The sequence below is a fragment of the Pleurodeles waltl genome, chromosome 10 (assembly GCF_031143425.1).
Source record: "Pleurodeles waltl isolate 20211129_DDA chromosome 10, aPleWal1.hap1.20221129, whole genome shotgun sequence".
Taxonomy (NCBI): domain Eukaryota; kingdom Metazoa; phylum Chordata; class Amphibia; order Caudata; family Salamandridae; genus Pleurodeles; species Pleurodeles waltl.
The window spans coordinates 629,372,655-629,399,238 of NC_090449.1; the positions used below are offsets into that span (position 1 = coordinate 629,372,655).

A 26,584-nucleotide genomic window follows, 5' to 3' on the forward strand; every position below is an offset into this window, starting at 1 on the left:
AAGACTGGGAGTTCCACAGTTTGGTTTAGGTGGAATGGTGATATGACCTTTGGTAAGAATTTGGGATTTGTATGGAGAACCACTTTATGTTTAGGTATTTGTATAAAGGGTTCTTGAATAGTAAATGCTTGTATCTCACTTACTCTTCTAAGTGATGTGATAGCTATTAGAAAGGCTACTTTCCAAGTCAGATATTGCATTTCACAAGAATGCATGGGTTCGAATGGTGGGCCCATGAGTCGTGTTAATACAATATTAAGGTTCCACGAAGGTACTGGTGGTGTCCTTGGGGTATGATTCTTTTTAGTCCCTCCATAAATGCTTTAATGACTGGGATTCTAAAAAGTGATGTTGTATAAGTAATCTGCTGATAGGCAGATATTGCAGTGAGATGGATTTTAATGGAAGAGAATGCTAGATTAGACGTCTAAGTGTAATAAGTAGCTTACAATGTCCTTTGAGGAGGCATGTAGTGGTTGGATCTGATTATTGTGGCAGTAGCAAACAAATCTTTTCCATTTGTTTGCGTAACAATGTCTTGTTGTAGGTTTTCTTGCTTGTTTAATGACCTCCATACACTCTTGTGTAAGATTTCAATGTCTGAATTCTAAGTCTTCAGGAGCCAGATTGCTAGATTGAGCGATGCTGGATTCGGGTGTCTGATCTGTTTGTGTTGTGTTAACAGATCTGGAATGTTTGGTAATTTGATGTGGGGTACTACTGATAAGTCCAACAGTGTTGTATACCACGGTTAACGAGCCCAGGTTGGTGCTATGAGTATTAGTTTGAGTTTGTTTTGACTTAGTTTGTTGACCAGATAAGGAATGAGTGGGAGGGGGGAAAAGCGTAAGCAAATATCCCTGACCAACTGATCCGTAGTGCATTGCACTTGGATTGAGGGTGTGGGTACCTGGATGCGAAGTTTTGGCATTTTGCATTTTCTTTTGTTGCGAATAGGTCTTTGTTTCCCAATGAAGGAAGTAATCCTGTAGGATCTGGGGATGCATTTCCTATTCGTGAGTTTGTTGGTGATCTCGACTGAGATTGTCGGCTAACTGATTCTGAATTCCTGGTATGTATTGTGCTATCAGGCGAATGTGACTGTGAATTGCCCAATGCCAAATCTTTTGTGCTAAGAGAGACAGTTGTGACGATTGTGTCCCCCCTTGTTTGTTGAGATAATACATTGTTGTCATGTTGTCGGTTTTAACAAGGATGGACTTGTGGGCTACCAGTGGTTGAAATGCTTTTAATGCTAGAAACACCGCTAGGAGTTCCAAATGATTTATGTGAAGTTGTTTTTGCTGATTGTCCCATTGGCCCTATATGCTGTGCTTGTTGAGGTGTGCTCCCCACCCCATCATGGAAGCATCTGTTGTGATAACAGCTTGAGGCACTGGGTTTTGGAATGGCCATCCTTTGTTTAAATTTATAGGGTTCCACCATTGAAGCGAGAAGTGTGTTTGGCGGTCTATCAACACTAGATTTGGAAGTTGACCCTGTGCTTGTGTCCATTGTTTTGCTAGGCACTGTTGTAAGGGCCTCATGTGTAATCTTGCATTTGGGACAATGGCTATGTATGAAGACATCATGGCTAGAACTTTAATTACAAACCTTACTGGGTAGTGTTGGTTTGACTGTATGCTTGATGTTACATTTTGGAACGCTTGGACGCTTTGTGGACTTGAGTGGCAATTGCTCTTTGTGTGCTGAGTGTTGCTCCCAAGTATTGTTGTATTTGGGATGGTTGCAGATTTGATTTCTGGTAATTTATAGAGAACCCTAGTTTGTGTAGAGTTTTGCTTTTTATTAGCCAGTCGTCTAAATATGGGAATACGTGCATGCGCTGTCTCCTTATGTGAGCGGCTACTACTGCTAGGCATTTTGTGAATACCCTTGGGGCTGCTGTTATCCCGAACGGTAGCACTTTGAATTGATAGTGTACGCCGTGCATTACAAACCTTAAGTATTTTCTGTGGGAAGGATGGATGGGTATGTGGAAATACGCATCCTTGAGATCCAATGTTGACATGTATTCCTCCATTTTTAGTAAGGGAACCACGTCTTGAAGTGTTACCATGTGGAAGTGGTCTGATTTGATGAAGAGATTCAGTGTTCTGAGATCTAAGATAGGTCTTAACGTTTTGTCCTTTTTTGGAATTAGGAAATATAGTGAGTAGACGCCTGTTCCTTTCTGATGATTGGGTACTAGTTCTATTGCTTGTTTTTGTAATAGTGCTTGGACCTCTATTTGTAATAGGTCTAAGTGTTGTTTGGACAGATTGTGTGTTCTTGGTGGCACATCTGGTGGGAATTTTGTGAATTCTATGCAATAACCATGTTGGATAATTGATAGGACCCATGCGTCTGTGGTAATGTGTGTCCAGTTTTGATAATATGCGGTTAGCCTCCCCCCCCACTGGTGATAAGTGTTGGGGTTTTGTGACATTGAAATCACTGTTTGGTCTGGTTTGTTTTGGTTGCCTGGAACTTTCCCCTTCCTCTTGGGAATTGTCCTCTATATGAACCACGAAACCCTCCCCTTTGATATTGTGCCTAATAGGTGGGTCTGGTTTGAGAAGTGGAAGGCTCTGATGTTTGCTTTCGAAAACCTCCTCTGAATTGTGGTTTCCTAAAGGTGCCTCTGACTTTGGCTGTGTCCGTGTCTTTTTCTTTACTTCTCAATTGCTGTGCCAACTTCCGGCCCAAACAACTGTTCCTAATTAAATGGCATGTTCAACACCGCTTGTTGGATCTCTGGCTTGAATCCAGAACTTCTTAACCACGTATGCCTGCGAATGGTTACCGCTGTGTTGACTGTTCGTGCTGCCGTGTCTGCCGAGTCTAGGGCGGACTTTATCTGGTTGTTAGATATGGCTTGTCCTTCTTCCACAACCTGTTGAGCATGTTTCTGATGTTCCTTGGGCAAGTGCTGTATGATGTGTTGCATCTCGTCCCAGTGTGCCCTGTCATAGCGAGCAAGTAGGGCTTGCGAATTAGCAATACGTCATTGATTGGCTGCATGTGCTGCCACTCATTTGCCCGCAGCGTCAAACTTTCTGCTCTCTTTGTCAGGTGGTGGAGCGTCTCCTGACGATTGAGAGTTTGCTCTCCTTCTTGCTGCTCCTACAACCACGGAGTCTGGTGTAAGTTGTTGTGTTATGAACACAGGATCTGTTGGGGGACGCTTGTACTTCTTCTCAACCCTAGGCGTAATAGCCCTTCCCTTAACTGGCTCCTGGAATACTTGTTTTGCGTGTTTCAGCATACCCGGGAGCACTGGCAGACTGTGATAGGAAGCGTGGGTGGATGCTAAGGTGTTAAACAGGAAATCATCCTCTATTGGCTCTGAGTGCATTGCTACGTTGTGGAACATAGCTGCCCTGGATAGTACCTGCGTATATGCAGTACTGTCTTCTGGAGGTGACGGCTTTGTTGGATAACAATCCGGACTGTTATCCAATACTGGTGCATCATATAAGTCCCATGCATCAGCATCATCCTGTGTCATCCCTGTATGTGTGGGTGACTGCATTGGAGGTGTTCCCACTGGTGACAGTTGTGGTGAGTGCGATGGGGACGGTTGTGGTGAAAACCTTGGTGGTGGGGATTTGTGTATAACCACCTTTGCTTTAGGCTGCATTTCTGTCTCCTGAAATGCAAGTTTCCTTTTAGATTTGATTGGAGGTAAAGTTTGTATTTTTCCAGTCTCTTTCTGGATATGTAACCTCCTTTGTGTATGGTCCGGTTCTTCCATACTTAATTCCTGCTCAAATCTATGTCTTTCCTTCATTTGGCTGGAATCGGAAGTCTCTGGCAAATCTCTGGCCTTCTTCGGTGCCGATGTTTGGTCACCTTCTTTTTGATGGGTTAAGCCATGGCCTGTTGGCGGTGGCATCCCCTTGGCCTTAAATATCTTTGTGAGTTTTGGACGGGTCAGGTTTACTTACTGTTCGCTGCACCGTCAAGGTTCGGTCACTTTCGGATTCGTCCGAGTCCGATCCCTGGATGGAAATGCTTTCCTCCTCTCAGACGTCGAGTTGCTCTCTCGGTGTCGACGCCATTTACAGTCTTCTTGCTCGTCGATCTCTTAGGGTATTTTTTGATCGAAACGCTCGACAAGCCTCGCAAGTATCCTGCCTGTGTTCAGGTGATAAACACAGATTACAGACCAGGTGCTGGTCTGTATAAGGATACTTCGAATGACACTTAGGACAGAAGCGGAAGGGGGTCCGGTCCATTAGTCTGGAACGACGGGTGTGGTCGGGCCGACCAGGCCTCGGTGAAGAACGGAAGCCCCAAAGGGCCGTCTGAGCGCTCTTGATGTCGGTGCCGATACAGTAACACTAACCCGGTACCGAACGATAACAATACCGTCGAATTTTCGATAATTTAGCTAACTTTCCCGATTCGAAATACGGAGCTAAGAGGAACACGTCCGCACCCAATGGCAGAAAGAAAACAATCTAAGATGGAGTCGACGCCCATGCGCAATGGAGCCGAAAGGGAGGAGTTATTCGGTCTCTTGACTCGAAAAGACTTCTTCGAAGAAAAACAACTTGTAACACTTCGAGCCCAACACTAGATGGCAGAATAATGCACAGCATGTGTATCTGCAGCTACACATGCCACCGAACATACATACATACATATATATATATATATATATATATATATATATATATATATATTTATTTTATAAATGTGGGTGCCACCCTGTGTGTACCCAAGAAGCTTAAATTCCTTTTCAGAGAAAGCGACTGGCAGTTTCAGGGAGTAGTGGAAAACTAAAATATGTTTTATTTGGCTAACTTTATAAGCACATACCAAGATCATAAATCATTACACAAAACGGCTAGACACATTGGGCTCCTATTTAAAACAAAGGAAAACCACCAGCACGAACCAGTGTCCAAAGGTTTCCTCCAAGAGTAAGCCAACCCAGCCTCTGCACTCCTTCAAACAAATATCAGAAAGTGAATTTATGGATCTGGTCCGGCTGCCCTTCTGACCCTTGTCCACCACACATCCTCATGAAAATCCTTTTATCTACCTCTGCTGCCACACCACCAAGAAGAATCAATAATTAGTGAACTACAGGAATCTTTCCTGAAGGCCTTAAAAAGGCATACATACACCCATTATTAAAGAAAACAAACCTGGACCCGCATGATCCCATCTACAGACCGATTACAAGTGGACCTCTCCTGGACAAACTGATAGAAAGAGCAGCTTTCACATAGATGTTACAATTCACTGAAGATAACTCAATTCTTTGAAACTACCAAACTGGATTCCACCGAGGAAGAGGTACTGAATCTGCCCTCATCGCAATCTGGGATGATCTTAAAAACACAAAAGACCCCAATGGCTGCTGCCCTACTTCTCCTGACCTCTCAGCTTCCTTATACATTGTTGACCATGAGACATTAATACAAAGACTCTACAAAGCTGACAAGAGGGGAGTGCTTTCAACTGGATCACATCCTACCTTCAAAATAGAACAAATGTCATCCATACTCCCCTTTTTCGTTCACATCCTACTTCCCAAAACCAGGGGTCTCTCAAGGCTCAATCATCTCACCCATGCTTTTCAACTACTACATGATGTCATTACCAGCAATGATCAGTGAATTTCAACTCACATGCTACAACTATGCAAATGACACAAATACTCCTTAAACTGGAATGCCCCAAAGACATTGGAATCTCACAAATCTTCAATTGCCTCAGAGTCGTTGATCAGTGGATGACATACAGCCATCTCAAACTGAAAGATACTCAAAGCAGAAACTCTCACATGTGGTGAATGGAAAAATTATGACACACTCTGTGCCTGGCTTGATGATCTGGGATCACCTCCTAAATTGTCTAAGGAAGTTAGACACCATGGAATTACCACAGATTCCAAGTTAACAATGAATGCTCAAGTGGACAAATTAGCAGGCTCAGTCGTCATCATCATGAAAACTCTCCAACACATTTTCCCCCACCTCCAATTTCCACATAAGGTGCAGGTTACTATCTCTTCTAGTACCCAAACTGCATTTCACCAATGGCCTGTACGATGGATCATCTCTATCTACTATGAAAAAACTACAACACATTCAGAACTCGGCTGCCGGACTACTCCTACATGTAACGCCACAAGCCCACATCTCCCCTGCCTTGAGGGCACCACATTGGTTACCCGCTGCCAGAAGATCCACCTTCAAGCTGCTTTGGATTACCCACAAAGCAATACATGTAAAAGGACAGCTTTTCATCAGGATAAAAAAGAAACCCCTGCTCAAGATTGGCACCCGCCTCAATACCTCACCATACAAAAAAAATAAAAAAAATAGGTGGTACATCTTTCTCTTTTCAAGCGGTCAAACTATGGAGTTCATTACCCCCAAATTGAAGATCCACGGATAAATATCTTATCTTCAGAAAACTATGCAAGAGTTGACTCTTTCCTACATAATCTCCATACTCAAACAGCAATGGACTGCATATCCCTGTATATGTAAACTTTTATAATGTAACTGTATCTATATATCTAGATTTGTGTATTTATTTGTATTGTACGAATAGGTATAACTTTTATCTTATAATATATACATAATCTTTACACCTGTTTTAACAAATGTATATCTTACTTATGGTTAAATGTACATATGTATGTGTAGATGTATGTATCAGTACATATATATTATGTGTTTTTGTATATATGTGTATATTATTGTACACTTAACATTCATAGGTCATTGCATAGTTTGGATATAAGTTGTTTGATTAGATGCTTAAGTCTGTTTTTATTTTATCTATTGCAATAGGTAAATATCTTAATTATTTAGCTACAAGCCTTTCACTTTTGAAATATTGAGGAAAGATAAAATAATGTTATAAAAGTACACAAATAAATTAACTTCAAATAATGGAACTCCTAAAAGTGTATTTATACGTTATGACTTAAATCTCAATATATTTCTATTCCTTACACATATTCCCTTACTAGGTTTTCATGTATTTATATATTACTTTAATCATACTGTACGAGAGGGGAAACAAATTACTTTCTCAAAAGCTTTACTCTGCCTCATTATCACCCTATACCTCTAACAATCTATCCTGTATCTCCACTCTGACTCATCCCAAACCCATTCTAATACTATGATGTCCAAAATAACCCTTCCTAGACCCCTCCTGGCACATCCCAAACCTCAGTTTACTACTATGATCTCCCTAATCCCTTTCTAGAGACTCTTCCCTCCTCCATCTCTCCTTTGCTCATCCCAAACCTCATCTTGCTAATATAATCCCCCAATTAACACTTCTGAATACTTCCCTCCTCTATAACTCCATTATTCTATTCGATCCAACTAACAGACTCAAGTCCTTCACTCAAATTGAATCACACCTCCCTATACTAATACGGTACTCATATTCCCCTACATTAATCCACCACTAATCCTTTTGGGGTGTGGAGTAGCTTGCTACTCATCAAAAAGTGCTTAAACACTTCGTTGGGGGCAGTAAGCACTACATAAATACAATTACAATAATTTCAACAAAGAGTTTTTGCCCAAAATTATTAATCATTTGAATCTGCTGACATAGTTTGTTCTCTGCATGCATGCCTGTGAACTTTTTCAAAAGCAGAAAGAACAGATGATGGACATAATGCTGAACAAATCAAACTTTACACTCCAGTCACAGATCGAGGTTTAATACATTGTTTTTTTTGTGCACCACGGCACCGCCAGTTTGGATCCAGCCATATGCAAATCAGTCTTGACCCTGTTCCCCATGAAAGCAGTCCAGCCAAAACTATAAGGCCAGGTCCTCCCTGAGCCAGAAACAAGCATCCTGGGATGGATTTTGGAGTATCACCCTCATCAGCCAGGGTAGCTAGAATCCAGTGGCACAGTGAGCACAGGGGCCCACACTTGGGCATTCCCTTCCTTCTTAGGGTGACAAAAGCAAAAAACAGATTTTGGACGGAATGCTGAACAAATCAAACATTCAACCCCAGTCGCAGGTCTGGGTTTAATCAATAGTTTGTTTTTGTTCACCACGTCACCCCAGTTTGGAACCAGTCATATGCCTTGTTTCAAGTCCAAATGTTCATGTTGGGTGTACTTTGGGGTTTTAATTGTTGAAACTATTTTTAACCAGTTTACCTTTAAGTTAAATATGCCAGTCAATCCCCTGGTGGTTAGTTATAAGCTTATTCACACTTTTACGTTGGGGGCATTGTGCAATGTTGTTGATTGTCGGTCACTCCGTGTTGCATGTCTTGTTGTAAAATATATTTGCTCCTGTAATAAATCCTCTGTGGAAGAGACAGTTTTCACTTTATACAAGCCAAGTGGACCGGAAGCATTTTTGATGTATTTTGATGCACACAGGCAGTGATATACATTTTTCTTTTTATTTCACAAGAATAGATAGCGAATAAAAGAATATTTTGATTCAGATCATTGGCTGAATTTTTTGTGACAAAACTGTCATATGGATAGTCTGCAGCGTCTTTGTCTCCAGCACCAGCATTCCATCTGCACCAGGATTCTATGGGGATGGCAACTAAATCCTATACATTTAAAAAGAGGAACGCACTGCAGAAGTGAGAGTGATGAGCGATGCAGGTCAGCACTGAGTTTAAGTAGAAAGATAAAAATTTTATAAAAACAAAAACTAAAGAAAGAAAATCAAACAATGGGTACCAACTTCAGTAATGCTTTTTCTGGTGGGTACAGTATCGACCTGTGGATTCCTCACCTTTTGAATACCCCAATGCACCAGCAATTAACAGAAATTATATTTCTCCAGCTCTCCACGTCAACGTGGACATCACAACAGCACGACTCCGCACGCAACTCCATCTGACTTCATCAGAGCCTTAGGAAGTCCTCATCTGCATACTGATGTCAGTTTCACTCACTTTTTTTCATGCGTTCGAGGCGCACAGGTGGAACCAGCGTCACAAATACAACAACACGTGCATTCTCAAATCAAAGATTTATATATGTACACTTCATGTATATGACATCAAATACAAACATTATCTACAACAGATTTCTTCTTCTAGGTATATTGAGACTGGCAACGGTGAGGCGAGTGGATCAGTAAGGAATCCACAGGTAGATACTATATCCACCAGAAAAAGCATTACCGAAGGTAAGTAACTAGTTCTTCTAATGGATACATCTACCTGTGGATTCCTCACCTTTTGAATAGACTACTTAAGTAGTTTCGTAGTTTGAGGTGGGTGCCAGTCTGCTTATACCAAGAAATCCTGCAAACAGAATGGGCAAAAGGACCGTCCCTCCTCACTTCGAAATCCAAGTAATAGTGCTTTGCGAAAGTGTGGAGGGAAGTTGCCGCTTTACATATATTAATAACAAGAACACCTCTGGCCCAGGTGGAAGTAGAAGACTTAGCTCTGGTTGAATGAGCTCTAATACCTTCAGGTGGCTTTTTCTTTGCCCATAGATTGCAGATCTTTATGCAGAGGATGATTCATCTGAATAATGTCCTCTTGTGGAGAGCCTTCCCCTCCATTGTGCCTACACAACCAATAAACAGCTGATCATCGATTCATAGATCATGTCTTCTAGCAATGTATAAACTCAAAGCTATTTTTGAGTCCAAACGATGCAGCTTTCCTTCCTCCTTAGAAGGATGAGTAGGAAGATAAAAACTAGGAAGTAGAATAGATTATCCTAGGTGGAAAAGAGTCACCACCTTCAGTAGGAAATCAACATAAAAAGGAGTAAACAGGGCTTTAACACTTAAAGCCTGTAACTCACTAACATCTCAAGCAGACATGATGGCTACAAGAAATACTGATTTAAAAGAAATACATCTGAATGGATAGCTAAGCAATGGGTCAAATGGAGCACCCATAAGAAACATTAAAACTAAATTATAATCCTATTGAGGCATAACAAACAGGGTAGGGGGATACATACTAGTGAGCTCCTCAAGAAACCTCAAATCTATAGGAGACAAACAGGGAAGGTTTATTGGGTAAGCAAATAAATGCAGACAGAGCACACAAATAGCCCTTCACTGTCGCTACTGCACAAACTTGATGTGCCAGGGAAAGTGCAAACTGCAAAACATTTGATAATCAAGCTTTTAAATGGTCTACATCCTTTGCAACACACCATTTTATAAATTTAGCCCACCTACCAACACATACTGTCTTGGTAAAGTGTCACCTGGCCAATAAAATAACATCCACCACTTGAGGGGGGAGAGAAAAAGAATTCAGATTGCCCCATTCAATTTCCAGGCATGTAGGTGAAAGCTCTGGAGGTGGGGGGGTGGAACATGCCCCTGCGACTATGAGAGAAGGTCTTCCTTGTGAGGGAGACGGAGCGTAGGGCACAGTGAAAGTTAAGGAAGGTTTGTGTACCACAACCTTTGCAGCCAGCCCAGCGCTATTAATATGACTTGGGCCTGGCCTTGACAAATCTTCCTCTGAACTCAAGTAATCAAGGGTATTGGTGGGGGTTAGGGGGGAGTGTGTAAAGTAGTTGGGTGATCCAGCTCAACTGAAACGCGTCCCCCCCAATGCTCCCCGCATCGCATATTGGAGGCTGCAGAACAAAGGGTAGTGTTCATTCTTGTGAGTGGCAAACAGGCCTATCTGAGATGCCCCCATAACCTGTAGATGTGAAGTACCACCTCTGGATGGAGATGCCACTCGTGGTCGGCTGAGAAATGCCGTTCAAGAGTGTCCACGCGTATGTTCAGAACTCCGGCCAAGTGGTTTGCCACAATGCAAATCCAATGGTCCGGAGCCCACAACCAGAGTTGTAGAGCTTCTTTGCAAAGAAGATACTACTCTACTCCTACCGGTTTGTTGACATATCACATTGTGGTAGTGTTGTCCGTCAAGACCCAAACCGACTGACCGCAAATGGAAGGGAGGAAGGCCATGAGAGCCAGACGTATCACCTGCAACTCCAACAGATTGATGTGAAAACTGTTCTTCTGGAGACCAAAGTCCTCTGATCACCAGATCCCCCATATGTGCGCCCCACCCTAGAATGGAGGAATCCGTGATCTCTGTGGTGGAGTACAAAACGGCTTTCCTTGTAATAAACTGCCGTCCACACCCCACTATCGGAGATCCCCTGCAGTGTCTCCAGAGATCTTGACTGACGCTCTGAGATCTCCGTTGTGTTGAAAACACTGCCTGCGGAGGCACCAAGGTTGGGCCCTCAAGTGCTAGTGTGCATGAGTGACCAGCAGAATGCAGGAAGTGAACAGACCGAATAGACATAAGACTGTTAGGACTGGAACAAGTGCTCCATTCTGAAATATCGGAATCATAGCCTGAATATCTTGAATCCTCTGAGGAGGGTAGGCACGATTCACTGTGGTGTTCAGTACTGCCTCTATGAACAGTGTGCGCTGAGAGGGCTCCAGGTGAGATTTGGATACACTGATGGAAAAACCCAGACTGAACAACAATTGAGTTGTCAAATGCAAGTGATGCAGCACCAACTCCTAGGGCTTGAATTTGAGCAACCATGCGCCCAGGTAAAGGAACACTGGTATTCCTCACCATCTGAGATGTGACACAACCACTGCCATCACCTTTGTGAAGATTTGGGGTGCGGAAGTAAGGCTGAACGGAAGGACCACAAACTGGTAGTGTTGCGACCCCATCATGAACCGGAGATACTTTCAGTGCGACGGCAGAATTGGTATGTGAAAATACACATCCTGCAAGTCTATGGAAACCATCAAGTCTTTTTTGTCCAGAGCAAGAAGCACCTGTGCTAAGGTCAACATTTAGAATTTTTCCCGTTTGAGGAAGAAATTCAAAACCCTCAGGTCTAGGATAGGCTGTACACAGCCATCCTTTGTGGGGATTTGGAAATATCTTGAATAACACCCTAGACCCCTTTCCTGCTCCAAAACCAACTTGACTACAGTCTTTAAGAGCAGACTTTGCACCTCCTTCTGAAGCAGCAGTAGATGTTCTTCTGAATAAAACTTTGCTGGGGAGGAAAAGGAGAGGGAAACTCATGAAAGGGAAGGGCATATCCATTATCCACAATGCTCAATACCCAACTGTCCATTGTTATGTATTTCCATTCTTGAAAAAAAATTAATCAACCCCTAACCCACAGGTAAAGCATGCTCACTTAACATGGTGGAACTAGGGCTGCTTCTATAAAAGATTAGCAGAGGAGATGGAAGAAGAAGGCTGATGGGCTGCACTTTGTTTATTTAGCTCTGCCACGTCCTCTATAGGTTCTGTAGAGGGGATTGGCTGACTGCTGTTGCTGAAAATGCTACCTCCCTCGAAAGGAGGAGCTGCGGCCAAACCTCCTGAACCTATGCAGTGGTCTGTAGCTCATAGAGAGGTACTGAAGACCCAAATAATTTTGCTGCCTTACTTTCTTTAAATCTTTCCAGAGCTGAATCTGCCTTGTCCCCAAACAGCCTGCATCCATCAAAGGGCAAATCCATAAAGGTGGACTGTACATTGGGGAAAACCCAGAGCCCCTCAACCAAGCGCGACTCCTAGTGGCAACTAAAGTCCCCGTAGCCCTGGCCACCGAATCCACTGTATCAAGGCCTGATTGTATCACCTGCTTTATTGCCGCTTGACTGTCATTTAAGAGTGCAGAAAAATGGCTGTGAACATCAAACAGTAACTTCGGAACATCATCCCTTGCTGAATCTATCAAAGGTGGATGTATGTGCTTAAAATAAAGATAGCATTCACTGATTTCAAGGCCTTGCTACAAGAAGAAAAAATCTTCTTTGAAGATTGTTCCATTCATTTGAATTCACTATCCGCAGGAATTGTTGGAAATGACCAGGTGCTGATCTCGAAGAACAAGAAGCCTGGACAACCAAGCTCTTTGGTGTTGGATGTTGACTTCAAAACCATGGATCTCCTGGAGTCATTTTATACCGCCTGGCAATAGATCAACACCGCTGGAGCCGACACAAGCTTCTGCCACATCTCCAACACTGGCTCAGTCAGGGCCTCAATGAATAGTAATAAAGGCTCTGAAGTGGTCATCTAAGAATGAAGGACTTGCCTTAGTATATTCAATTTCATCTCCATTGTCCGAAGAGGCAAGTCCAACATTTCAGCCGCCTTTCTTATTATCCCATGGTAAGATGTAAGCTCAGGTGGAGGTATGCCCCCTAGATATAATAACTCCATCTCAGGGGAAGTGTCTAAACTACTTGCTACATCTATAGCTTCAAACTCCTGGGATGGTAAAGGAATTTCACCCTCTTCCTGTTCAGGATCTTGATGCAAGTCTAAATAATGCTGCTCTTCTAGAAGCCTCAAAGCCTCCCTACCAGACCTCGAATCCAGCAGCGGTGTCAGAAGAGACTATATCGCCGTTGGTGACGTCAGTTGCAGTGTCGGTATCCTAGATGAAGAATCTATTCGAGCTGGAGTGACGAGATGTCGCTTGTAACCTCTCTGACATCAGTACCGGCACCACCCGAGCAGATGATTCCTGCCGATATTCCTGCAGAGAGACAGTCCGCAAAGGAGTCACCTTCCTTAGCGCCATCGAAGACCAGGGGAATTGGGCTGTCAGCATAAAGGATAGGAACGGAGCTTGCCTATACAGCAATGGGAATCCTCCAAAGTAGAAGGACAACAGAAATGTGGGGTCAGTCGGCGCAACAGATTGAGTCATCACCCAGTTGAAAATGCTATACATAGCATTTAAGAAGTTCGTCGGGTCTGTCCCAGGAGCTGGAAAAGTAAGATACTCCTGCTCCCTGTTGAGGTCGAGCAGTTCCTGATTTCAGCATGACCACTTCAGTCTCCCGATCCAGCGGAGTCACCAGGGAAAACTGCGCCACCGGAGTTGTAGGGGACAATGAGATCTCCACTAAACAAGGCACCGGGGGAGGGATCTTAAGAGGAAGAGTTAGGGGCTGTGGACTCCCTTCCCAAGATGCCCTGCACCGGGAACCATGATGTCTTTTTTTTTATGCAACCTCAAAGATTGATGAGACCGCGACTCCGCCCATGGTCGGGATCTGCGACGGCCTCGCTTGTCCTTGGCCAATAATAATTTTGCTTCTCTCTCTCTCAGAGCCTTAGGATTCATATTCTAACACAAAGCACGCTCCTGACTCCATGATCAGAGCTAAGACACCATAAACAGACTTCATGAAGGATCCATAATTGACATCTAGCCTCCGCATTCCAGACAAGGTTTGAAACCTGGCTTCTTATTTGGAGACATTGCCTATAGAGGCAACAAAACCTTGATTAACTAGAAACAGTGTAACCAACTCAGATAGGTAGGAAAAATTATTACGCGTCAAAGGCGTGGAAAAAAAGAGAACTGACGTTAGCACACAGACGAGGAGTTCTTAAGGCTCCGATGACATCAGACTGAGTCATGTGCGGAGCTGTGCTATTGTAATGTCGACATGGAGGGTGAGAGAGAATATTTTCCGTTTATTGCTAGCGCATTGGGGTATTCAAAAGGTGAGGAACCTACAGGTAGATATATCCATTGAAAAGAAATATTTCAAAGCTACTTTAATAGTCAAAGGATAAGTAGTCAGAAATGTGACCTTCTGAAGGAGGTAGACACTTTAGAAGCCAACACATAAGAGAATCTGTTTGGGTTGAGGCCGGTGTGTGGCACTTAGAAATGTTTGTGGAGGAAAGGAAATTTAAACTGGACCAATGTGAAGGCTTTGTCTGTGCAGGGCTCTCAGATTATCTGACCTATCATTGAAACCTTGGTAGAAAATGTTCCAAGCAGGACAAGGTAACTTAATGCCAGCAAGCATTCTTGTCCAGATTTAATGTAGCGATACGTTCCACACTACAAAACTATAAGAAAAAATCCCACCAACTGTGCAGTATGAATAGCACAAGATGAATGTAAGTTTTGTATGTTTTTGGCAATGTTGTAGTATTGCTAGAGGACTGTAATCTATTACTAATTTATATTTGGTGCAAAATCTACCCACTGGGGTAATCAATGTAATACTTCTTTGTTCAAAGTGAGTGGGTTTTAAATCAGAAGCCCGACATTTTACCATACCGATACCATAATTATAAATGCTGAAACCGAATGTTACATCATGGTGAAATAACTGTGATTAAAATACTTATGGTGGGTTGTTACTCCTCAAGCAGGAGGAATGTTTTGAGAAAACTGCATCCTTCTAGCAAATATTGTTTAAAAAGTTATGCAAAGGAGATATATTGTGTCACTCTGACACAGCTGGAGACTAAAAATTATGTCTTGCACAATATATTATATTTATTTCAGACAGCCCTGTTGTGTTTTTTTTTTTTTTTTTTTTAAAGATCACTAGTGTGGGGTCATTAACTGTATGGTGAAATAAACCTTTAGACTGTCTATGAAACAGATGACTTTGCACGATGATGGGATTTTCTGATCTGACCAAAGACAGATGCAGAGCAAGGACAATATTTTTGTTGAGTGTGGAATTATAAGTGTGCTTCACAGACCATACCATACGAAGGTGTTCACTTGGGATAAACCCCTGGCTCCCTAAAAGCTGCATAACAAACTCTGTACAGCTCTAAGGTAACCTGGACCACCTAGACAATATGGGCAGTAAATTGGGTGTCACCGGCTTCTCATCACCTTTCAAACCTGCAAATTACATTTCAGACTTCACACATCCATTTGGGAGAAGAGACTTCCTTCACTCTTTGAAGTGCATGTGTATGAAAATTGTGACTATGCATCAAGGCAGGAACATAAAGACCTTTGACAAGATTAAAAACTAGTTTGGATGTCTGCAATGAGAAAGATTCTATTTTTTTTAAATTCATCACACCCAACAGTTTAAAATGATACTACAAGACCCAATACCCCCTAAGAGACTATGAAGAAATAATGCAGATCCTAATGATCTACCATTGAAACTGTCTTAGACACTTGATATAGAAAACAATCTAACAACTGGGCTTACAAGAAGTCGTAAAAGCATGAGGTGAAACTTTCAGCACTAACCAATGAGAAGCAATGTGTGTAATGTAAAAGGGAAGAACAATCTATTTCGGAGACGCAATACACAAGCCAAATTAAACACATTTGGCAGCAAACTATCAGATTGATGCTGGAGTGAATGTAGCAGGGAGGGAATGACATTAGGCGTTTTGGGGGATGTCTGAAGCAGAGTGTAAGCAAATAGTTTCTGAAGGGAATACTTATGGAAATTTTAACTGCTATTCAGCATCATCACCACAATCCTGAGATAGTAAAGGTTGGCTATGAGTTTAATGGCTTATTTCTCCTAGACTCCTATATTGGACAGCTGATAACCCTAAAGCTCTTTGCAGGGAAACAAACAGCCTTATTTTGGAGTACAAATAGAGTGTCAGCTCTTAATGATCAGCACCCACAAATAAAGCAACTATTGGCAATGGAAACCATTTCCCATGCTATAATAAACAGAGTTGGACCAGGGTGTTAATTCCAGTATTATCTTTTCTACTGAAAGCATTCGGAAAACTCACTTAGACACAATATCTTAGAATATTAAGACTGTACCTATTTTATTATTGGCAGGTCAACCATGACACCTGGATACAATTCTTCCAATAAATGTGGTAATGGCAAATTACATAATTCATATAGTTCTGACTGAGAAGGAAGGCAGCAAACCTTTTTTCAGATTGAAGCATGCGCTGGAGATGAGACTTAACAACACTTTAAAGAAAATAAAATTGAACTCCACAAAGTACAAACAATTTTGATTTTCATTGCTACAAAACATAAAACAATACTGAAAAGTAAAAAATTTGAAACACAGAAGCTGAGAGTGACCAAAAGAAAGCAAAGTAGGGTAGAGTATGGTGGCAGAAAAGGCATACTGAAAATAAGTTGGACAAAACACTCTAAAAAACATATGACGCATGCAGTCAAAAGACGAACTGGGGTAAAATGCAGTTCGCAATAAGGTAAGACTAGCAGAACTTACATCATCGTATTTTTTATGTAGGTTGAGTCAACAATTCTCTGCACTATGGGAAAATGCTATGAACGAGTACCTCCAGATTGATTTTCCCTGACTGGCTTGGGAACAACATCAACTCTTCCTAAAGGAGTAAATATCAATGCATACAGCAGTGGATTATGAGTGATATGGATTCAACCAAAATGTTTGGCCAGAAAATCATCACAAGAAAAAACTGGTGTGTGCTATATACTTTTATGTAGAATGGTATTCTTTACTAATTGTGCGCTATTAAGTGTGTTTAATTTAGATCATATTTATTGTAGAATTGGTCTGTAATTCTTGAAGCAGATTAAATAGACTATAAAGTAGGATGTTGATATAAATTTTGACTAGTATATTTGCCAATTCTTGTTGGTTAGCTGAATCACCATAATTTGGGCACATAAAACCTAAAATAGTAACAAACTATCAAAGCTTTAAGTTTTGGTTGGGTTGTAAAGGCAAGGGGAGGGAAGTTCGGGAACGGTCTCTTTTGGTTCTAAAATGTGGATATGTCCCCTTTTCGAAGGGATAAAGCCAATCGAACCCATTAAAACATAAAATGCTATTTTTCTGGGTAATTTGATTTACTCACTTCTGTGCTCCCTGAGACAACAGCTTTGTCAACATTCACCAGCCCATGGTCTTCCGTCTGACACACTTCCTGTGACCACTCTGCACAGCGGTGGTGAGCCCAGCAGTGACCTAGAATGAATACCAAATTTTAGGAGGCCCAAGGAATATCTTCATTTCCAATAGGTTGCACAACTGGAAGAGGATTTAACAAAGAAAACTGTCCTTAAAAGGGACCTTAATGATTAAAAAACTTACAATGACATTAACTTATTAAGGTGTCTCCTACATCCATATATTAAGATACTTTATTTTTGAGAAGCGTCTCAATACAATTGGTGTAATTTTAAAAAATGCATAAACAAAAAGGCAACAGCCAAAGCGAAACCATTTGATTCTTCACAAAAATACTTTTGGTTGTGTGATTCAGAGGTTGAATTAATAGAAAATTGACTCGATTGTGAAATGCTTCGCAATGGCAGAAAAAAAACCTAAGGATTCACTTTATAAAAAATATTAAATTAGGATCTCATACTGACAATATCGAAAAGTACATAATTATGAGAGACAGCTTGTTCCAGTGCATGTAAAATATTAAAAATTTGTGAATTAAGACAGTCAAGTGAGAAGAGTATTTTTTTTAACTACTTTACTCACTTTGTTGTTAATCAAATTTCAACAGAACTGGTGTAATAATTTTCATAATACTTCCCCCATTACAAAGTTTCAAAGGTTTGGGGGTATATTTCAACTTGTAATTTCATCTTCGGAATCTACGATTGATTTTTGTTGAACATCTGCTTTCTTCTGGTATTCCAGAAAAACGTGCAGACTTGAGCTCTAGCAGGTGCGTCTTTTTGTTTCTCAATCATCCCTTGAAAGAGCTTTCGCAGGGGCCTCTACATTGACTGGTACAGCCACCAAACTCCCGGGTCACTCCTCCCAATCAAAGATTTTGTTTTGTGCTTCTATTCAAAGTGGAAATATGATCTCCAGTTGTGTATCACATGCTGAAAATATCAGAAAGCCCTCAAATAAAAGACAAAAAAACACCCACAACTCTACAATGCTCCCATCAAGCACATCCATCTGTGCTGTACTCTGGGTGTAGACAGATACCCTCTTGGTTCAGTTTCACTGCACACCTCATTTCAAACCCTCATCATGAGACCCTCACGGGTGAGTAGTGCGCTTTAAAAATTCCTGACTGATTGCTTCTCCTAAGGGAATATACAAGAAGGCTTATGATAATGAGGAGGATATTGTTTCCTAATCCCAAGTGGTGAGTGAGGAGGTAGACTATGACAATCAATCAATCATTTGTAAAGCGTGCATTGCCGTAGTCCAGTCTGCTGCTGACGAGGGCATGGGTGTTCGTCCTTGTTTCGGTGGGGGCCCATCTGAGATCTTGCGGAGCATGTGGAGGGTGTTAAAGCAGGAGAATGAGACGGCGTTAACTTGCTGGGTCATGGTGAGTGCCGAGTCTAGGATGAAACCTAAGTTGCGTGCTTGGTTGGTAGGCGCTGGTGCGGTTCAAAGGGCGGCTGGCCACCAGGAGTCATCCCATGCAGAGTGGTTGGAGCCGAGGATGAGGATCTGTCTTGTCTGAGTTCAGTTTTAGGCGGCTCCTCTCCATCCAGTTGGCGATGGCCTTTATTCCGTCGTGGAGGTTGGTTTTGGCGGTGGTAGTGTCCTTGGTGAGTGAGAGGATCAGCTGAGTGTCGTCGGCGTAGGAGATGATGTTGAGGTTGTGGGATCGGACGATGTTGGCGAGCGGTGTCATGTAGATGTTAAAAAGGGTTGGGCTGAGCGAGGATCCTTGGGGGATGCCGCAGATGGTCTTGGTTGCTTCAGACAGGAAGGGAGGGTGGTGGACTCTCTGGGTTCTGCCGGAGAGGATAATGTGATCCAGTCCAGGGCTTTGAGGCGGATTCTTGCGTCGTGGAGGTGTGTACGGAGGGTGTGCTGACAGACTGTTTCGAGGGCGGCCAATAGGTCCAGTAGGATGAGGGCTGCAGTTTTGCCTTTGTCGAGCATGGTCCTGATGTCGTCGGTTGTGGCAAGGAGGGCTGTCCCAATGCTGTGGTTTTTCTGGAATCCGGACTGGGAGGTGTCCAGCGTATTGTTGTCCTCCAGGAAGCGAGTCAGTTGGCAGTTGATGATCTTCTCTATGACCTTTGCAGGGAAGGGGAGGAGGGAGATGGGTCAGCAGTGCTTGAGATCTGCGGGGTGTGCTTTGGATTTCTTTAGCAGGGCGTTGACTTCGGCGTGATTCCAGCTCTCCGGGAAGGTGGCGGTCTCGAAGGAGCTGTTGATGGTCATGTGGAGTTGGGGGGCGATGATGGGGCTTGCTCTGTTGAATATGCGGTGGGGGCAGGGGTCGGAGGGCGATCCGGAGTGGATGGTGCTCTCGTCGTTGACCAGGGTCCAGGAGAGCAGGAGGTTGGAGCGGCTGGGTGTGTTGGGGTTAGTGGTGGCTGTGGTGGCCGTGAGGGTCGAGGTGTTGAAGTGGTCATGGATGTCCGTGTTCTTGCGGTGGAAGAAGGTGGAGAGGGAGTCGCAGAGATTTTGCGGGGTGGGGGGGGGGGGGGTGGGTCGATGGAGCAGGACCTGGGGTTGGCGAGTTCCTTGACGATGCTGAAGAGTTCGTTGCTGTTGTGCGCGTTGTTGGCGATGCGATCCGTGTACAAGGCTCTCTTGGTGGTTTGGATTAGTTGGTGGTGCTTGCGGATAGCAGTCTTGAGGGTGGTGTGGTTGCGCTCTGTTTGTTCGTGGCGCCACCTCTTCTCGATTCTTCAGCACTCCCCGCTTGGAGGCCTGAAGGTCGGTGGTGAACCAGATGGTCTTTGTGCTGGTGCGGTTGCTGGGGGGGAAGGGTTCCTGAGTGGGGCGAGGGTGTTGGCGCAGTCATCTATCCATTGTCGGACGTTGAGGGCGGCTGTGTTGGGGTCGGTGGTGATGGGCGACGGGGTATGGGCGAGGGTGGAGATCAGCTGGTCTTCAGTGATCTTGCTCCAGCTGCGGAAGGGAATCTGTTGTGAGTGGTGGTGTGTGGCGGGTTTCTGGAAGGTGAAGTGGAAGCAGCGGTGGTCGGTCCAATGGAGTTCGGTGGTATGGCTGAAGGTGACATGGCTGCTGGCAGAAAAGACGGGGTCAAGTGTGAGGCCGGCAGAGTGGGTGGGTGTTGTGACAAGTTGTTTGAGACGGAAGTTGGTGAGGTTGTCGATCAGGGCGGCGGTGTTGCTGTCGTCTGTGTTCTCGAGGTGAAAATTCAGGTTGCCAAGGAGGATGTAGTCAGCAGAGGATACCGATTATTGTCCTAAACTGCTCACATCAGAAAAGAGCTCCTCCTGGAATCCCCTCACTCTAAACGGGTCATGCTGCCTTGGCTTCAATGATCAACTACTTTTTTACCACAATAAGCTTTACAATTTTGAGAAACAAAATCGATCCTAAGCTCCCATGTAGTCTAGTTTACCAAGCAATAGGCTTGTAGTTCAAGGTTTACCCTTGAAGCAGATTAGCCCACACCGATGCTTAAGTACAAAGTATATGTTACCCCAAAGTAAACCAGAGATTTACATTGTCTCATTAAATCATGTCAAGATCTCTTTCTATCACTAAGCAGACAAAAAATGGACTCACTAGAGACAACTGTGTTTAAAATAGTAAAACAATAAGAGAGAGAGTGGTTCTATTGATCACAAATCAGTGGAAAAATGAAGAAGCAGTACATATAAAAAAAAATTATTTTACCAATATATCAATGTAGGCTACATTTGGCTATCACAATTTGTCCATAGAAGAATTTAGGGTTTTCTGGAGTCTAACTGCATTGTGTTTCAATTAAGCTATTAGACGGTCATCATCTGGAAAAGGAACATTTGTGACCTACTTTGCTATTACTTCAACACAGGCTACAGATGCCCTGGTAAGACGTCAAAGAAGACAGTAAGTAGGGTGTGTGGAATTCCTATAGTCCGACACCCAGTACATATTGCATGGGGTCAAGGACAACACGTTTTCAAGTTTATTTTGTCCTTGGAACAAGTAGGTCCAGCCCCCTGCAGCACATACCATTTGACTGCCAATTTACAGTACCACATTAAAGAGCAGGGAAACAAATTTTCTCCAGTTGAAATGTATGTGTCCATATGTTAATGCTAATAGAATTTGCATTTAACCCATTAAGTGCAGGCGTTGGCCACTGACTGACGCCCACAGTACCTCCTGGTGCGGGTCACGACCAGTGGGCGACACCAGGGAGGGAGTTAAAAAGTCCTCTGGATTTTTTATTTATTTAATTTAAACCCCAGGAGACACGGAAGCTCTTCCATGTCTCCCCCGCGGCCCTTTGTGTTGCGGTGCGCTGACGTCACAGTGTTGTTTTTCCCATCGGAGAAGCAAGGGGAGACCCTACCCTTTCACACAAGGTCTTCCTGAATGTGTTTCCTGGCCCTCAATCACAGCACAGCTGCGATTATTTATTTATTTTTTTGTAGTTGTAGGGTTTCCCTGGGGGCAATATAAGTATAGATCACGTTTGTCAATGCATGTGTGGTTTCCCTGGAAAACCAGACCCACATATAAAAGTGATAAATATATATATGATATATATATATATATACCACCAGTTGTCTTGTAGTTGCAGCCAGCGTCTTCAAAGCAATGCATATACTTCAACTGACGCATTTTAACTGTAGCTTTTAGGCAGCAATAAAAAAGTCAAGTAAGTCTTGTGATTATGTTTCTGCTACAAAAGGATCAGACTTGTCTAGTGGCAGTTTTAGTGCCATAAAGAAGCGCAGAAGGTTTATATGCCTACTGCAAAGAGCAGATCTGTATTTGTTGTAAATAGCTGAGTACGTTAGTAAAGTCAGTCGTTACCTGCACTATAATACAAATTAAATGTATGTGCGGGGCAGCTATGGAGAGATGAAGGGCACTTTTGCTGGGTGATAATGTTGGAATAAGAGGAGGAGGACATGGGAGTGGGAGCACCAATAATGACTGTTGGACTGGGCGCAGGAGGTGCGAAAGACTGTGACGAATGGTATGTGAGAAGGTGTTTGAGTGTCTTGAAAGAATGTGCTGATTGAGGGAAGAAGCACAGGTAAGGTGGCCTCTACTGTTGCACGTATCAAACACACACCAGCAATTTTGTGATTGTCTACGTAGGCTAGTGTTTTAGAGCAACAGTTTAGCCAATAGCAGAGATGGCATCTTGATGGATGACTGCTGCTGATGCCGTCACTCGGGTTATAGAGGATAGCACTGACATAGGATCAGAGACTGAAACAGCAGATACTGAGACAGCATCTGAGGGATAGGACAATGGCGCAGACTGGAGTGAGTTTTCAGTCAGAGGAGTCCCATTGGATAACTCCTCTTCCAGTAAATTATGAGGGAGGTGATGAGGACAGTCCTGATGTCCCTTCGCAAACACAGTCTGTGCAACGGAGCAATAGTGGGTTAGCCCAACCCAGAGAGCAGGTGAATGCGGCGGCAAGCACATAGAGAGAGTGCTCTCTTGGGAGCTCCCCAATTTAGTTCAGCCCCAAATTCCAACACCCAAATCGTATTGTGGAGACATCAAAATTATCTATCAAAAAACAAACTGGTTTTGTAAGGCAGGCACCTATGTTTTTGGTCCTGGGTGCGGCAGCCATCTAGGGAAACATACTAAACCCAAACATTTCTGGAAACTAGACATCCAGGGGAGTCCACAGAGGTGTGACTTGTGTAGATTCCCCAAAGTTTTCTTACCCTGAGTACACTGCAAAGCTGAAATGTTGAATAAAAACTCTATTTTTCTTGCATTTCTGTCACACAAACTACAGGAATATGCTGGGATCCACAAAATTCATACCACCCAGTGATTCCTCACCTGTCCTGATAAAAACACTACCCACTTGAGTGCCTATCCCTAGTGCCTGAGTCAGGAATGGATCACCCCAGGGTCAACAGTTGCCTCATGTAAGGACCAACATTTACCGTTGTGTGATCTATTCCTGTCGCGGGCACTAGGCCTACCCACACAAGTGAGGTACCATTTGTATCGGGACTCTTGGGGAAATGCTGGGTGGAAGGAAATTTGTGGCTCCTCTCAGATTCCAGAACTTTCTATCACCGAAATGTGAGGAAAAAGTGTTTTCTTTTTTCCAAATATTGAGGTTTGCAATGGATTCTGGGTAACAGAACCTGGTAAGAGCCCCACAAGTCACCCCATCTTGGATTACCCTAGGTGTCTAGTTTTAAAAAATGCACAGATTTGGTAGGTTTCCAGCAGCTAAGAGGTTAAGGTTCATTAATGCAAAGCCTTTATTATTAGGGTGAGCTTTCTAAATAAATGTTGTAAGCTCGAACTGCACTACTGACAATGGTTCCAGTTATATATATATAAAAAAAAAAGTGTGTACACATATTTGCACAGTTTAGAATACCAGGCTCCCTATAATGCTCCCAGAACGCTCTGATTAGATAGAAATTTTTGCAGACACTTGAATGCAAGATTAACGAGTTTTTCTTTTCAAAATAAAATGTTCAGGAAAAATGCAAATAGGGGAAAAACGGTTTGCTAACCTACTGTGAAATGTAAGTGCCATTTCCTTGAAGCATCATTTATTAAAATGTGTTTATGCATGTAAAAAATATTCATAAAGTAAAGTCACTGTAACCAGTTTCAACAAGATTATGGGAAACATGAATATAGACAAGTATTGGCAAAGCCAAAAGGTCCAACATTGATTGACAGTCTTTTGGTTTTGCCTGTCTGTATTGACATGACTTTTGTAAAACTTTATTGTTGTGGTAGTTGCTGGGCCCTCACCATTGGGACAAATGTTAGCAAAAAAACAAAAATATTTTTTGGTTGCAATAAGAACACATTTAAACAGTAGTTCCTGGCACTGAACAAAACGACTTGTGTGCTGGTATGCTCCTTGTTAAGGAGCAGATTGTGATCACTGTAATGTAATGTAATGTAACATTAATTTATAGAGCAAGGAACTTGTCACGTGTGAGTGTATCCAGGCACTGAGTAGGATCAGGTTCTGCAAGTAGGATCAATCACAGTGAGGCCAGCCGATAGATTGACAGAGAGAGAGATAGTTTTAATAAAAACAAAAGGTCCTGGTTAGCACCAGAGCTAATTAGGGGCCCAATTCTTAAGAAAGTTACAAAAGTTAACCCATGGTATCGGTCTTTGCATTAGTGCGGATTTGTGTATTTCATGAATTCACAAGAATTTACAAAAGTTGACCATGAAATCATAGTCCTAGAAAATATTTGTGAACTATAATTTAGCACGAGAAAATATGCAGGTGTAGATCTGCTCATGTGAAAATTGGTTGAGCGTTTATACGTTCACTTTCCCTTTAACCATTTTTGTTCCAACCCTGGAAGACTTTTACTTCTGACCCTTGTCAGGAGTACATTTCCGACCTTTCTCAGTATGGGAAATGATTAGAGAAGAGCTGGTGAAAACCCTTAAAACATGGAAGTTAATAGGTTTGCTCAGACTAAAAAAAAAAATTAAAAAAAAAAAAAGGCATTCCAGCCTGTAACTACTGTTTACTGCTGCTTACCTATCAGGGCTCCAATATGAGATTGCTGTCATAATTTGTTGCATCACTGCATGGCACCAAAGGGATATATATATATATATATATATATATATATATATATATATATATATATATATATATATATATATATATATATATATATATATATATATATATATATATATATTTTTTTTTACAGGACAAGTATATTTACAAAGCAACCTCTCCCATGAACAAGTAGATATTTTATTAAATTCCACATCCCTAGAGTAAGTCTTAATAATGACAATTCGGTAAATGAAGACTATTGTGTATGGATCAATGACAGAGCCGGGGAGCCAGGATTGTATCCTAGCAATTAGTTACAAATTGTTTATATTAGAAGAGTCAAGCAGAGTAGCAAGCCACTACCTCTGAAATTAATGAAACGTAGATTTATATAGTGTGGCTTATCACACATGAGGGTCTCAAGGCGCTGTCCACGGGCACGAGGAGATTAGGTGATTTTCCCAGAATCACAGGATGTCGCACGGATGCCAAGGATCCAACCCAGATCTCCAGCTCCTATGGCGGCTGTCTCTGACTGCTGCACTACGCCTCTGGCAAATTCCTTTTCCATCAAAAAACTGCTGGACAAGTTACGAGTTGGCATTTAAATCAGGAGACCTGAGCAGTGAGTGGATAGCTGTCACCACATCTAGGCTCCTTACTTGATTATACATTCAACCCTTTCTTTCTGAACTGACAAGTACTCCACCACCATGCGCCCCTAGTACTGGCGACTTTTTGTTCCTAAATATTTGGTTCCCTATTCTGCTATTCATGGAATTCTCCAAGACCTCGGAGGCAAATTATTATACTGAATGTGATATTTTCCTACTAGCATTGCAAGTCTCCAGTGTGATTGCTAACAGGATGAGATTTTGCTCTAAGTGTCCTAGCCCATGAAGAAATCCAGGGCCCCATATATCAAGAGGGTGTGTGTATATCAGTAACCAGAGGGTAAATGAGTCCCTCCCATTCCCTCTACTGATGCCATAATTTCTCTTTAATAAAGAAGCCTTTTTCTCTTGGGGGACCAAGGATTCATGGTAGACCATTTCCACAAGCAATCTTCTGTTGAGCGACAGTGCATGATTTCATGTATTAATGTTAGGTATTTGTTTTTCCTCCAAGCTTAGCCTCATTCTTCAAACTGAAATGACCTTTTCCTGTTTTTTCTCAATGGCCTAACATCTCAGACCTTTCCCTAAACAGGTCACTACGCTCCTTTGTGAAATCAAGATTAAGAGTGTCTGTTGCTGGGTTCTTTCTATGTGTAATAGGTCATCAGTTGCCTTCAGTTCAAGGTAAAACCTAAATATATCCCTTCTTAGCCTTGAACCCATATTTTACATATATCTAGATGGACATGTTACTTACCTTCGGTAATGATTCCTCTGGGTGACACTATCTAGACC

The 26,584-nt window shown here is 42.5% G+C and overlaps 1 protein-coding gene across 11 annotated transcripts in view; it reads right to left on the bottom strand.

The window, feature by feature from the left end:
- The window catches only part of KMT2C (lysine methyltransferase 2C), a 1,516,687-nt gene that overhangs the window by 1,204,911 nt on the left and 285,192 nt on the right, over positions 1 to 26,584 (bottom strand). For all 11 annotated transcript variants that reach the window (XM_069211124.1, XM_069211114.1, XM_069211120.1 and 8 more), the window contains exon 6: positions 17,582 to 17,691. In XM_069211124.1, the coding sequence (XP_069067225.1) occupies positions 17,582 to 17,691 (110 nt within the window). The remainder of the gene's footprint in view (positions 1 to 17,581; positions 17,692 to 26,584) is intronic.